Genomic DNA, 15421 nt, shown 5'->3' on the forward strand with positions numbered 1-15421 from the left:
GGCGGCGCCGGAGCGCGGGCCCGCGCTGCCGTGCACCACAACACAGCGTTAGCGCCGCCGCCACTACACCTACGCGCTCCATCCAGTACGCGGACCCTACTCGTATATCTAATTCCTATTCTATTCCATCACTGAACCCGTGCTGAGCCTACTCGAAATGAACTCTATACTCGAGAAACTTATGTAGCTATAAAATCTATAAGCGACGATTTCGACGTGACATTATTACCAGATATATAACAGTAGATCATATTAACTATACTCGATCTTTTTAAGCGACACGTTGAAAATTGTCGTTGCGAATATATCGCAGCGTAGGACTCACCTCGGCGTAGCCATAGGGCGAGTCGGTCTGCCAGTATCCGGGGTCGTAGTGCTGAGCGTCGGCGGCGGGCCGCGGCTGCCAGTCGTCGGCGGCGGGCGGGGCGGCGGGCGCCGGCTGCGGCTCGGGCGCGGGCGCGGGCGCGGGCGGCTGGTAGTACTGCGAGTACTCCACTTGCTCCGTTGGCTCTTGGTACGGCGGAGCCGGTTGCTGGTACTGCAGCTGTGATGTCTACGGGTAGAAATATTAGAATTAATATTATTTGTATTCCACACAGATATTACTTACACAAATCTATTTATTTATTAAAGGAAAACCAAGGCTATTTAAGTATATATAAATATATATAACTCAAAGGTGACTGACATAGTGATCTATCAACGCACAGTCCAAACCACTGGAGGGATCGGGCTGAAATTTGGCATTGTTATGACGTAGGCATCCGCTAAGAATGGATTTTGATTCATTCTTCCCCCAAGGGGATAAAATAAGGGATGAAAGTTTGTATGAAACTTTGTCAATTTTAAATCAATCGGGCTGAGACTTTGCATACATAAAGCTACTATGACGTAGGCATCTACTAAGAATTTTGATAAATTGCACTCCTAAGGGGATAAACTAACGCGAGCGAAGCCGCGGACAAAAGCTAGTCTTAAATAAAATCAATGTAAACGTCATACTAACCCACTGACAGGCTTTCATAAATAACAACAGACTAATTCTAAAAATTTACGTCACTACGTATAAAGGCAACAACACATTATAAAGTTAACAGAGAATATGAAATTAATTAACAATAAATTAATTTTTAGTATACTAACATTGCTTTTTTTATAACACATTACACTACTGGTAAACAGATTTGAAATAGAAATAGAAATAATCTTTATTCAAATAAGCTCAATACAAGCACTTTTGAATAGTCATATTTTTTATTCTACCACTCATTCGGAACGCAGATTCATCACAAGAAGAATGAGCAAGAAACTTGTGTGTTGCTCTTTTGAATAGATTTTTTTTATATAAATAATTACACAATATCAAGTAAGAAGCATGCGATAATCAATCTAGAAACCGCTACGCACCACTTATTATAATATTGTCAGCGCTAAATTGAAATTTACTACACAAATAGATTATACTCTTGATTCAACACATAGGATTCAGTTTTGTCGGATTTATATACTCGATCCACCCGTTCCGTACCGATTACACGACACACACACACGACACCGTCCTCGCTGGCGAAGACGACGACCTGCTCTGGGGCGATTGCGTTACACCAGCAGTTGGAGTACAGATGTGTTGCGTAAATGTCGTGTGCTGCTACAATGCTATACAATTCTCCGTTACCATAATTTATTTAATTACATTTAATTTAACATAGATAATTAATATTGAATATGTGGGTGTGAACGGACCTGATCCGGCTGAGACCAGCCGTACTGCGCGTAGTACTCCGCCTGCTGTTGTTGCTGGTCCAGCTGCTGCGGTTCCTGCGGTTGAGGCTGGTGCACCGGCGTTGTTTGTAGCGACGGTTCCTCCGTCTGCTGCACACGCACCGACAGACAAACATTATACATAAACACATGGGTGAGTTACATAATCGTACAAAATGCACATAATAAGAGATCCGATGGAAATTTCTTACCATGTACATTCTAAATCTGTAAAATGTATATTATGTTTGCCTTTGTAGACCGTGTATGTATACACGGTCTCTCTATCACGCCCAATTTAGCGGCGCAAAGCGCGTAATCGTGAGTTACACCGATTTTACTGTTTTTTGTGTTCACCCTTTCGCGCGATAACCTGTATGTTTCATGTCACTTCACTTTCTTTAAAAGTCCTAATTCATTTTCCAAAGATATAATTAGTACTTTGCTAGGAACTAATTATATCTTTCATAAGGTGTCAAACCATTACTTGCGAGGAACATTCAAAGACCTATCCAGGATAAATTGACTGAGTCCAGATTATCTTGGTCATGTCATGGGCCGCCATCAAAAAAGACCTAACGCGTGAAAATTTAGACCCAATGACGATCAGACACGAAGTCTCTGGAGACGGATTGGGCTGAAATTTGGCATGCAGGTAGATGTTATGACGAAGGCATCCGCTAAGAAAGGATTTTGATTAATTCTACCCCCAAGGGGACAAAAGAGGGGATGAAATTTGTATGAAACTTTGTCAATTTTAAACCGATCGGGCTGACTTTGCATGCATAAAGCTACTATCACGTAGGCATCCCCTAAGATTGTTTAATATAAGATTTGAATTGCCTCTCTGTCAGATTTAATGCAGATTCTGGCAGTTTATTATAAAATCTTATGCAATTACCATAGAATGAGTTACTGATTTTGTGCAGACGGCATTTATGTAAAATAGCTTATTAATATCAGCACTGCAGAGTTATCTGCAGCATTATGCTGAGTTGGCTGTCTTCTCACTTTTGCAGCACATAAACTCACCTACATTTCTTTGATTAATTCGTGTTTTTTCTGTATCTCGTGTATGTTATGTCTGTAATTGTTGAATAAAGAGTTTATCTATTTATCTATATTGGACGGCATCAAAATGTAGTAACCTGTGTGGTGAGGTTTCGGTGGTGGTCTGCCGTAAAACAGTGTAGTGACCTGTGTGGTGAGGTGTCGGTGGTGGTCCGGGCGGTGGTCTGCCGTAAAAGAAACAGTGTAGTGACCTGTGTGGTGAGGTGTCGGTGGTGGTCCGGGCGGTGGTCTGCCGTAAAAGAAACAGTGTAGTGACCTGTGTGGTGAGGTGTCGGCGGTGGTGTGGCGTATTAGATATAGAGTAGTGACCTGTGCGGCGCGGTGGTGGTGGTCGGCGAGCAGCTGTATGTGGTGCAGCCACTGCTGGTGGCGCGGGGAGGGCTCGGCGCTGGGCGGCTCGTCGTCGGCGGCCTCCTCCTGCAGCGCCGGGTCGTGGTACTTCAGCCTGCGGGGCGCTGCCTCGTGAGTGCAATACTTTATACGCTTACACAATTTATACGACAGTCCGCGAGCCAGAGCCTAATTTCGTCAATTATTTCCTCTCGGCCGAAAACTTCTAAAACGACTGCATTATGAAGCCTAGTAAAAGCCAGCTACTGTTCAGAGGCTGAGTTTTGTAGCAGATTCCTAACATTTTTTTTATATATAAAAATAGACCTTACCTTTAAAATTCATATCTATTGTTATTTAGAAAAAAAAATATCGATTTTTTTGCGTTTAATACATGCCATTGTACAAACATACGCTCAGTGTAAATTAATTAAAGGGCGCGCGCTAGTCGGGGGGCGTAGTCCCAGGGGGCGTGCTCGGTGTCCACGTACCTGTCTGCGAGCAGCGCCAGGGCGCGCGCTAGTCGGGGGGCGTAGTCCCGGGGGGCGTGCTCGGTGTCCACGTACCTGTCTGCGAGCAGCGCCAAGCGCGCTAGTCGGGGGCGTAGTCCCGGGGGCGTGCTCGGTGTCCACGTACCAGTCAGCTAGAACCGCCAGCTCGCCAGCAATACCCGCAGACTAGACCCGGGGGGCGTGCTCGGTGTCCACGTACCTGTCTGCGAGCAGCGCCAGGGAGCGCGCTAGTCGGGGGGCGTAGTCCCGGGGGGCGTGCTCGGTGTCCACGTACCTGTCTGCGAGCAGCGCCAGGGAGCGCGCTAGTCGGGGGGCGTAGTCCCGGGGGGCGTGCTCGGTGTCCACGTACCTGTCTGCGAGCAGCGCCAGGGCGCGCGCTAGTCGGGGGGCGTAGTCCCGGGGGGCGTGCTCGGTGTCCACGTACCTGTCTGCGAGCAGCGCCAGGGCGCGCGCTAGTCGGGGGCGTAGTCCGGGGGGCGTGCTCGGTGTCCACGTACCTGTCTGCGAGCAGCGCCAGGGCGCGCGCTAGTCGGGGGGCGTAGTCCCGGGGGGCGTGCTCGGTGTCCACGTACCTGTCTGCGAGCAGCGCCAGGGAGCGCGCTAGTCGGGGCGTAGTCCCGGGGGCGGTGGCGTGCGAGCAGCGCCAGGGCGCGCGCTAGTCGGTAGTCGGGGTCCACGGGGGGCGTGCTCGGTGTCCACGACCTGTCTGCGAGCAGCGCCAGGGCGCGCGCTAGAGGGGTGGCGTCGTCCCGGGGGGCGTGCTCGGTGTCCACGTACCTGTCTGCGAGCAGCGCCAGGGCGCGCGCTAGTCGGGGGGCGTAGTCCCGGGGGGCGTGCTCGGTGTCCACGTACCTGTCTGCGAGCAGCGCCAGGGCGCGCGCTAGTCGGGGGCGTAGTCCCGGGGGCGTGCTCGGTGTCCACGTACCTGTCTGCGAGCAGCGCTCGCGACAGTCGGGGGGCGTAGTCCCGGGGGCGTGCTCGGTGTCCACGTACCTGTCTCTCGAGCAGAAAGCGCGCTAGTCGGGGGGCGTAGTCCCGGGGGCGTGCTCGGTGTCCACGTACCTGTCTGCGAGCAGCGCCAGGGCGCCGCTACTGTCGGGGGGCGTAGTCCCGGGGGGCGTGCTAACGGTTTTTTCTGCGAGCAAAAATAAAGCCGCTAGTCGGGGGGCGTAGTCCCGGGGGGCGTGCTCGGTGTCCACGTTATGTCTGAAAAAAAAATAGCGAGGGAGCGCGCTATACGTATTGTACAAACATGCTCGGTGTCCAATTACCTGTTGCGAGCAGCGCCAGGGCGCGCGCTAGTCGGGGGCGTAGTCCCGGGGGCGTGCTCGGTGTCCACGTACCTGTCTGCGAGCAGCGCCAGGGCGCGCGCTAGTCGGGGGGCGTAGTCCCAGGGGGCGTGCTCGGTGTCCACGTACCTGTCTGCGAGCAGCGCCAGGGCGCGCGCTAGTCGGGGGGCGTAGTCCCGGGGGGCGTGCTCGGTGTCCACGTACCTGTCTGCGAGCAGCGCCAGGGCGCGCGCTAGTCGGGGGCGTAGTCCCGGGGGCGTGCTCGGTGTCCACCGCGAGCAGCGCCAGGGCGCGCGCTAGTCGGGGGCGTAGTCCCGGGGGCGTGCTCGGTGTCCACGTACCTGTCTGCGAGCAGCGCCAGGGCGCGCGCTAGTCGGGGGGCGTAGTCCCGGGGGGCGTGCTCGGTGTCCACGTACCTGTCTGCGAGCAGCGCCAGGGCGCGCGCTAGTCGGGGGGCGTAGTCCCGGGGGGCGTGCTCGGTGTCCACGTACCTGTCTGCGAGCAGCGCCAGGGCGCGCGCGTCGGGGGGCGTAGTCCCGGGGGCGTGCTCGGTGTCCACGCCTGCGAGCAGCGCCAGGGCGCGCGCTAGTCGGGGGGCGTAGTCCCGGGGGGCGTGCTCGGTGTCCACGTTTCTGTCTGCGTTCAGCTCCAGTGAGCTCGCTAGTCGGGTTGCGTAGTCCCGGGGGGCGTGCTCGGTGTCCACGTACCTGTCTGCGAGCAGCGCCAGGGCGCGCGCTAGTCGGGGGGCGTAGTCCCGGGGGGCGTGCTCGGTGTCCACGTACCTGTCTGCGAGCAGCGCCAGGGCGCGCGCTAGTCGGGGGGCGTAGTCCCGGGGGGCGTGCTCGGTGTCCACGTACCTGTCTGCGAGCAGCGCCAGGGCGCGCGCTAGTCGGGGGGCGTAGTCCCGGGGGGCGGCGGCGACGGCCCGCGCGGCATGCTCGGTGTAGGCGAGCGCGCGCTCGTACGCGCCCACGTCCACCAGTCGGCTCGCCAACAACAGCTTGTACACCTACATACACACACCACATAACTTTATTTTTCTAAAATAAAAGTAGCCTAAGTATGTACCCTATTTATATTCATAGCATGTAGCCAAAAAAGATTATTTTAATATTACAAACAGACACTCAAATTTTATTTACATGTATGGAGTATAGATGTAGCAGCATACTTTCTACACATGCCACCTTGCAACTTCCTAGAACTCTTATACACGTGTACGTGCACGTGTAACAAAAGCCGTTGCTACGTGCAGGAGCACGTGTACGCGACACGTGTATCTTTGTATATAAGACTGGAACATTTCTACAAATAAAAACACTTTTCTGTCTGCCGTATCTATCATTACAAGCTCCCAGGTTCTCGACGAAATAGGTCATAGACCTAAAGGGAGGTGTACACACTGTACACCCCCTTAAAAGTACAATTAAATAGTATTTGACGGTCGTTTGTCGGTCTGCGTGTTTTCTATGTATAATATGTATGTATTTACGAAAAAATTTCTATGTATTTGTATCAGTTATTTAGTACCCATAACACAAGCGTTAGCTAGCTTAATTTGGGTCTAGATGGCGCTGTGTGAATTGTCCTGAGATTATTATTGATGCGACGCTAACCTGAAACTCCTCGATGACGTAGTCCCTGTTGAGCGACATGGCGTACTCGTAGATCTCTGTGGCGAAGATGGCCTCGTTGGTGGCGAAGAGCTGCAACGTGGGGGCACGGGGGTCGGCCAGCAGCAGGGAGAGGCGCGGGGGTGCGGGAGGCGGGGCGGCTGCAGCCAGCGGAGCCAGTGGATGCTGCTGCGGCTGCAGCCCGCCCGCCAGGTAGCAGAACTGAGCTGAGTACAGCAGCCCGCGCGCCGCCAAGCTGTCTCCTGCACACACCGCCGTCATACGCTCAATATATAGTCCAGAGGAGAGCGTTCAATATATAGTCAAGGAGAAAGCGTTCAATACATAGTCCAGGGGACAGCGCTGAATACATAGTCCAGGAGCAGCGCTCATTACATAGTCCAGGGGAGAGCGTTCAATACATAGTCCAGGGGAGAGCGCTCATTGACATAGTCCAGGGGAGAGCTTTCAATACATAGTCCAGGGGACAGCGCTCAATACATAGTCCAGGGGAGAGCGTTCAATACATAGTCCAGGGGAGAGCGCTCAATACATAGTCCAGGGGAGAATGTTCAATACATAGTCCAGGGGAGAGCGTTCAATACACAGTCCAGGGGACAGCGCTGAATACATAGTCCAGAGGAGAGGGCTCAATACATAGTCCAGCGGAGAGCGCCCATTGACATAGTCCACGGGAGAGCGTTCAATACACAGTCGAAGGGATAGCGCTCGATACATAGTTGAAGGTATAGCGCTCCACCATTTCCATTAGCGTAATATATATATATACGTCCAGGGGAGAGCTGTGCATACACAGTCCAGGGGACACCTGAGTTGTATGAGCGTGGGCGGTCAATACATGGTCTGGCGCCCATTGACATAGTGGAGCGTTGGCAATACACAGTCGAAGGGATAGCGCTCGATACGTTGAAGTCGCCCCACTATTTCATTCCGAATATATATATTAACACAAACAAATCATTAAAACCTAAAATGTATTGATGTATTTATATTAGTTGCTAGCTACGATCGCCCGGTCGCCAAAGCACCGCTCATCCGACACGCACTGTTAACACAAACAAATCATTAAAACCTAAAATGTATTGATGTATTTATATTAGTTGCTAGTACCCATAAAGCTCAGCTCATCAAACTCTGCTTAGCTTGGACTAGATAGAACTAGATGGCGCTGTACAGCGTGTGGAGGGGGCGGCGCGGTACGTACCGTGGCGGCGGGCGGCAGGCGGCCCCCGAGCGCGGCGTACAGCGTGTGGAGGGGGCGGCGCGGTACGTACCGTGGCGGCGGGCGGCAGGCGGCCCCCGAGCGCGGCGTACAGCGTGTGGAGGGGGCGGCGCGGTACGTACCGTGGCGGCGGGCGGCAGGCGGCCCCCGAGCGCGGCGTACAGCGTGTGGAGGGGGCGGCGCGGTACGTACCGTGGCGGCGGGCGGCAGGCGGCCCCCGAGCGCGGCGTACAGCGTGTGGAGGGGGCGGCGCGGTACGTACCGTGGCGGCGGGCGGCAGGCGGCCCCCGAGCGCGGCGTACAGCGTGTGGAGGGGGCGGCGCGGTACGTACCGTGGGCGGCGGGCGGCAGGCGGCCCCCGAGCGCGGCGTACAGCGTGTGGAGGGGGCGGCGCGGTACGTACCGTGGCGGCGGGCGGCAGGCGGCCCCCGAGCGCGGCGTACAGCGTGTGGAGGGGGCGGCGCGGTACGTACCGTGGCGGCGGGCGGCAGGCGGCCCCGAGCGCGGCGTACAGCGTGTGGAGGGGGCGGCGCGGTACGTACCGTGGCGGCGGGCGGCAGGCGGCCCCCGAGCGCGGCGTACAGCGTGTGGAGGGGGCGGCGCGGTACGTACCGTGGCGGCGGGCGGCAGGCGGCCCCCGAGCGCGGCGTACAGCGTGTGGAGGGGGCGGCGCGGTACGTACCGTGGCGGCGGGCGGCAGGCGGCCCCCGAGCGCGGCGTACAGCGTGTGGAGGGGGTCGGCCCGTGCGAGTGCGGCCACGAAGCGCGCGGAGACTGCGGCGCGCGTGCGTCGCTCGCAGTGCGCCGCCAGCTGCAGCGCGTGGCCCCACAGCGAGTTGCTCATCGCCCACTCTGCACGACACACCACCGCACGTCACCTCACATCATAAAAGTATCGCACTTTGCGTGTTCACACGCTTCGTCCTCGTAACTGAGCCTACACTTGTAATATTTCCGTCGACACTCGACACCCTTTCATTTCCATCTCCACATAGCTTAGATTTAACTCCAGCTTAAAGTGACCACGTTACGACTGCGTGGAATGGACGCGTCACTAATAAACTTACTAATGTAGTTCAATTATTACATCTGTATACTCACTATCTAGATACTATAGGAAACAAATATATTATGTAGCGACACTTTATCACACTATATATGTATAACATCAGATTTTAAAAGTTTTGGGCCAGGATGGCTGGCTGACTGACGACATTAGGCCCTGGGTCGAAAACTATATGTACATTATGTATGATTACGTTCATGCTAGTCCCCATGTGAGATCGCACATATATGTTGCATAGACACCTATATATGTAAATATAAATTATAAATAAACTGGCCTTATAAAAAAAAGTAATTCAATTGAGTTTCTTGCCAGTTCTCAATTGGATTATATACTGAACTCGATGATAGAGAAAAAATTATAAAAGAATACAATTTGACGTTCACAAGCGGCTAAAATGACCTGCATGCATAAATTATTTTACATTTTTAATTTGAATTTATATAATATGGATGTAGACTCACCGAGAGCCTCCTGTCGGTTGCCGTAGATGAGCAACTCTCGCAGCCGGTCCAGGGCCGCCTCCTCCGACACTGCTGGAGAACTCTCCTGGGCTGCTGCACAAACATTCACACACACTTTTTATTAAGCATATTCATGACTAATAAGAGAAGAGGTAGTAGCCACTGCTACATGTTTTAAAGTTACGTGAGCATCCATTTCTTAAACTTCAAAGCAGCCTCGACAAAGAGGCCTGTCTGTAGCACGTATTATCTTACTATCTTACTACGTACATTCTTTTTATTATAACCGTAGCGTAAGCTTGACTATCAGGAATTTGTGTATAAGTTTTACAATATGATATATATTTTGATGTTTTCATAGTGAAAAATAGTTTTTTTCGAACTGAACAATATTTGTTTAGTCACAAGAGACGTAAGGACACTATTCACACAACTTGACTTTTCATCATCATCATCATCGCAGCCCGGAAGCTGTCTACTGCTGGACATAGGCCTCCCCCAAAGATCTCTACGACGATCGGTCCTGCGCTGCTCGCATCCAATGCTTTCCAGCGATATTGACCAGATCGTCGGTCCACCTTGCTGGAGGCCTTCCCACGCTGCGTCTTCCGGTTCGTGGTCGCCACTCGAGGACTTAATTGCCCCAACGGCCATCTGTCCTACGAGCTATGTGCCCTGCCCATGGCCACTTCAGAGTCGCAATTCTTCGGGCTCTCTCGGTCACTCTGGTTCTTCTGCGGATCTCCTCATTTCTGATTCAATCACGCAGTGTAACTCTGAGCATAGTCCTCTCCATTGCCCTCTGAGTGACTCTGAGCTTGTTGATGGGGCCCATAGTTAGCGACGACTTGACTTTTAAGAAAAGGAAATTCAGATGTGTGTGTTTCCTGTTTCCAGTTCTTCTCAATCGAATCTGTATATTTAACTGGACACACACTACTCACACACTGACTTTTAAGAAAAAGACATTTAGTCGTGTTTCCAGCCAGTTCGTCTCAATTGAATTTGTATGACGAATACTGAACTGGACGGTAGTGACAAAAACAATTATGTTCAAAGCGCCTAAAACGTCTTACATGTATAAATGATTTTTTATTTGATTTGCCCTACAATTGTTGTAAACTCAAAACAATGTTTACATAGTAACAATAATAATAAAAAAAGCATGGGTGAAAAAAGCATCAGATTTTTAATGTATTTAATGATACATACGTGTGTTGTCCGAGTATGACGAATTTTCAGTTTCGTGGTCGTATCGCTCGGGTCGCTCGTTCCGCTCGATCTCCCGCTCGTCTTCGCGAGCGGACCCCGACAACGACGACTCGCGACGTCTCCCTACACGTGCGTAACATTTAATATGACACAACTCATGACTCTACATGCGTATATATAATAGTAGAGTTGAAGAGTGCTTGTACACTGTACAAAATATAAGTATTTAGTATATAATAGAAATTTGTAAACTGGCTTTAAAAAAAAAAAAAAAAATATGGATAAAATATTTTTAATGACGAGCGTGCATGGCAATAGTTGTTCAAGCACGGGATTTTCATTTAATGTTAGACATAGACACCTATATAAACATACATTGTAAACTGGCTTTTAAAAAAAAAGTAATTCAATTGAGTTTCTTGCTAGTTCTTCTCAATTGGATCTATATACCGAACTGGACGGTAGGGAAAAAAATAAAATTATAATGTAAAAATTTGACGTTCATAAGCGGCTAAAATGTCCTACATGAATAAATGATTTTTGAATTTGAAATTGAATTTAAATTTGTAGTGGAGAAATGCAAAATGAAGCTTTGAACACGTTTAAACGTTTTAGCTCAGACACCACTCTTAGTATAAACACGTTCAAGGAAACGGAGTTCAGTGTAAACTAGTACAAAAAAAACGACGTTGATTTCGTTTTACTTTAAATGGAATTCACCAGCGTTATACAGATCGCGTTTACCAAAATGAAGTTTAGATTTTCATTCGTTCAGTGTTACACGCTCATAAAATAATATTTGATGTAATTGGTAATTTAACTAAAATAATTTTAAGAAATATTTGTAATTCAATCATGTGATAATTAGGATAAGTTTTTTAGCTTTTAATTTAATAAGTACCGTCGACTACAAAATATATAACAACGACCTTTACCTATAAACAAGGTAAAACATTATTTTACTGAGGATTCTTTTTAAACTACTGGCAATTTTTTTATTCCCGATATTATATTGTCAAAATTCTTATTGATGACTGTTTGACAACTGACAGCTGCTTTAAATACGTTTAAAGAGTTAACTGTAGGAAATCAGACGTTCAGAATTTATAAACGTGTTTAGCGAAATTTGTAGTGGTGAAATGCAAAATGAAGCTTTGAACACGTTTAAACGTTTTGATCGCGTTCAGTTCGAACTAAACGCGATCAGTTTCTTTAGTGAAATCCGATCTAAATAGGATCAACATACCGTCATGCGCAGGTCTATCGGCCGTGGTGTTATACTCGTATTCTCGTTTGTTCTTCATCAGCAGCTCAGCAATGTCGGTACCGACAACCACCTGCGAAAGCAATGTAGTCATTGTAGTAGATAGTAATCCATAAAATACTATTGTTTGCATACAGCGCCAATAGATGGCGCTGTAACAAAATTAGAACGCGCTAATGTCATATATTATTTGTAATATGTTTTGTATCCGTATTTGAAACCGAACTTTATATACACGAGTGTAGTGTTTTGGTTTATAGTACCCTTAGGATCTTGTGGTTTTAACAATTTTATTTCGGCTCATAAGCCTACATAATACAGTATTTTTGTATAAATTATAGAAACTGTTCTGTAATTATTAATAATAATTTATAGGGAGTCAAGAGAGATGCTCGCTCGTGTTCTCCACCCGTGTTTCGGACAGTACAATCGAGTTTGTTATAGCTATGGGTCGGTTGAAGTCCCATTCCTCAATCGTCCGTTCGATTGATGTTTGGCGAATGAGACGGTATAGCGAACGTAGTCTGACTTCCTGTTCGATTTCATGGCCACCTCCTCGGCCAGTCTGCCCTTTGGTTGCCTGCCATCATGCGTTGGATGTATCTGCCCGTCGTGATCGTGATGCTGGCACTCGCCCCTTGCAGTACTCCACCAGGCTGGTGTGCGTGGGATGTGTGGTGTGTGAGTTCAGTTACCCCGTTGTGCCGCAGCAGCAGCGCGAGCAGGTGCCACAGCAGCACGTAGCCGACGCGGTCGGGGGCGGGCCGCGCGCGCCTCGCACTCGCCCCTCGCAGTACTCCACCAGGCTGGTGTAGTGCGTGGGGTGTGTGGTGTGTGAGTTCAGTTACCCCGTTGTGCCGCAGCAGCAGCGCGAGCAGGTGCCACAGCAGCACGTAGCCGACGCGGTCGGGGGCGGGCCGCGCGCCTCGCACTCGCCCCTCGCAGTACTCCACCAGGCTGGTGTAGTGCGTGGGATGTGTGGTGTGTGAGTTCAGTTACCCCGTTGTGCCGCAGCAGCAGCGCGAGCAGGTGCCACAGCCGTAGCCGACGCGGTCGGGGGCGGGCCGCGCGTAGCCGACGCGGTCGGGCCGCAGCAGGCGCGAGCGCGCGCACGTAGCCGACGCGGTCGGGGGCGGGCCGCGCCTCGCAGTACTCCACCAGGCTGGTGTAGTGCGTGGGGTGTGTGGTGTGTGAGTTCAGTTACCCCGTTGTGCCGCAGCAGCAGCGCGAGCAGGTGCCACAGCAGCACGTAGCCGACGCGGTCGGGGGCGGGCCGCGCGCCTCGCACTCGCCCCTCGCAGTACTCCACCAGGCTGGTGTAGTGCGTGGGGTGTGTGGTGTGTGAGTTCAGTTACCCCGTTGTGCCGCAGCAGCAGCGCGAGCAGGTGCCACAGCAGCACGTAGCCGCGGTCGGTGGCGGGCCGCGCGCCTCGCACTCGCCCCTCGCAGTACTCCACCAGGCTGGTGTAGTGCGTGGGATGTGTGGTGTGTGAGTTCAGTTACCCCGTTGTGCCGCAGCAGCAGCGCGAGCAGGTGCCACAGCAGCACGTAGCCGACGCGGTCGGGGGCGGGCCGCGCGCCTCGCACTCGCCCCTCGCAGTACTCCACCACGCTCGCCTTGTGCGTCACGCCTGCAACCACGCCAGTTTGTTTTTAATGTCGGAGAAACAGAAATAGAAATAGAAATAATCTTTATTCAAATAAACTCATTACAAGCACTTTTGAATTACACATATCACATATTTTGATTCTACCACTCATTCGGAATGCAGATTCATCACAAGAAGAACGAGCAAGAAACTTGTGTGTTGCTCTTTTTAATAGACTAAATTGATAGCTGTAAATGTCAATTTTTAACATAAAGATCCATATTTACAGTGTCTCTCAGGGTACCAGACAACCGCTGGAAATACTTGATAACTTTTATTTATAAATGCATACAGAGAACACGACGTGCATAGTAAATAGAGTACCTTTGAGCAGCGGGCCGGGGTAGGCTGCGAGCTGTGCGCGGTGCGGGTGGCGGGCGGCGGCGGCGGCCAGCGCCACCACGCGCACCGTGGCCGGCCGCCCGTCCACCGGGTACGCGGGCCGGACCACCACCACGTCGCCAGAACTCACGCTCCCCTGCACGCACACGCACACACACACACACACACTACATACGAGTACACCGCCTCCGATGTTCGATCCTCTATATAGTCTCTAAGTGAAACTTCTATACAGACGGCGTTAAGATTTTTCGTACATAGAGGGTGTTAGAATTTTTCATACATAGAGGGCGTTAATATTCTTCTATCACGAAAATACGGTATAGTCGCGTGGAAGGAATAGACGGTAGATCGCCTTGTGAAAAAAACAGAAAGGTTGGTGACGAAGGAGAGGACAACGGCAGGCGCCTGGAGAGCAGAGTATCCTCGGTGACGTGTACTCAGTCATTGTTTTCTTAAGAGTATTATACATAAGGTTTAAAATTCGAAATAACGTGGGCGACCGCGCGAGTGCCTAGGTTCGGTCGGACGCGTAGATATAGGTAGAACATTTGCATGACAACGTATCTACGCCTCCAGCCTATGAACACTCACTTGATTGCATTAACAACACTCGTTATTTCAAGGGGAATTGCTTATAAAGCCATACGGACGAATACTGTGAGATTCTTATCCACTAAAAGCCCTTGATATTCCACTAAGCACGACTAGTCGTCGACTCGAGTTCGCTTTAACATTCGGCCGAAGCGCAGCCGCGTTCTCCAGTAGAGAAACCGCCTTCAAGTGTCAGACTTCCAGAAAGCTTTGAATGAAAAGATTCGAAGTCCTAGCGGTGCCCTCAGACTAAAGTCGTATCCGTCAGGCAGAAGTTAGCCTTCAGCCACTCCATAAGTTCCGCGAGATTATAGTGCCACCTTCACTCGCCTATAGTCTGTTGATGTTAAAAAAGCAGTCTGCGCCTGACTGCATTAGAAAAGTCCCAAAAATAAGCCCCAGTAAAACTAATCTTTAATACAATTTATGTGTTATAATTTTTTTTATATATAATGGATTTATAGATGGTAAAGTTAGAGGTGGTATTTTTCATTTATTATTTCTCTGCCTAGGTTCATCAGCTTGTCATAAGACGAGCCTCCTCCAAAAGACTCCAGGAATATAGAGCCTTTTGGAGGAGGCTCGTCGTCCTCGGAGGCTTGTTCCTCTGTCCAACACTTTCCTTCTCCAGGTTGGTCCAGCCACTGTCCTTATATCATCCTCCCACCTCTTTTTCTGTCGCCCTCGTTTTCTTTTTTGTTCTCTTAGATACCTATCTACGTGTTTTATAAATTACTAGCTACTCGCACGGAGACATGTATTCATATATCACTCTATCTATTAAAAAAACCGCTTCAGAATCCGTTGCGTAGTTTTAAAGATTTAAGCATATATAGAGATAGACAGCGACAGCGACTTTGTTATATACTATGTAATGATACGTTGCTAAATATTGTAAGATTATTATTACCTTAACATGTGCAGTAGAGAATTTGAAAGGCGTCATACGTTCGGAGCGCACGGTCGACTCCTCCAGGTGTAAATTGAGCGAGGCATCCGTGTTCAAGTCCC

At 50.6% G+C, this 15421-nt stretch overlaps 1 protein-coding gene across 1 annotated transcript in view; it reads right to left on the bottom strand.

The window, feature by feature from the left end:
- Positions 1-15421, bottom strand: part of LOC131848756 (uncharacterized) — a 48228-nt gene that overhangs the window by 15311 nt on the left and 17496 nt on the right. Inside the window, exons 8-25 of the mRNA XM_059198689.1 lie at positions 15321-15420; positions 13799-13952; positions 13329-13456; positions 11808-11898; positions 10562-10684; positions 9350-9442; positions 8502-8671; positions 7592-7642; positions 6580-6885; positions 5305-5972; positions 4946-5224; positions 4737-4880; positions 4247-4667; positions 3874-4199; positions 3654-3782; positions 3142-3277; positions 1744-1872; positions 326-553 (exon numbers count right to left, since the gene is read on the bottom strand). Coding sequence (XP_059054672.1) covers positions 326-553; positions 1744-1872; positions 3142-3277; positions 3654-3782; positions 3874-4199; positions 4247-4667; positions 4737-4880; positions 4946-5224; positions 5305-5972; positions 6580-6885; positions 7592-7642; positions 8502-8671; positions 9350-9442; positions 10562-10684; positions 11808-11898; positions 13329-13456; positions 13799-13952; positions 15321-15420 — 3676 coding nt within the window. The remainder of the gene's footprint in view (positions 1-325; positions 554-1743; positions 1873-3141; positions 3278-3653; positions 3783-3873; positions 4200-4246; positions 4668-4736; positions 4881-4945; positions 5225-5304; positions 5973-6579; positions 6886-7591; positions 7643-8501; positions 8672-9349; positions 9443-10561; positions 10685-11807; positions 11899-13328; positions 13457-13798; positions 13953-15320; position 15421) is intronic.

The sequence above is a fragment of the Achroia grisella genome, unplaced genomic scaffold, assembly GCF_030625045.1.
Source record: "Achroia grisella isolate CSIRO2021 unplaced genomic scaffold, CSIRO_AGI_Agris_v1 utg5850, whole genome shotgun sequence".
NCBI lineage: Eukaryota > Metazoa > Arthropoda > Insecta > Lepidoptera > Pyralidae > Achroia > Achroia grisella.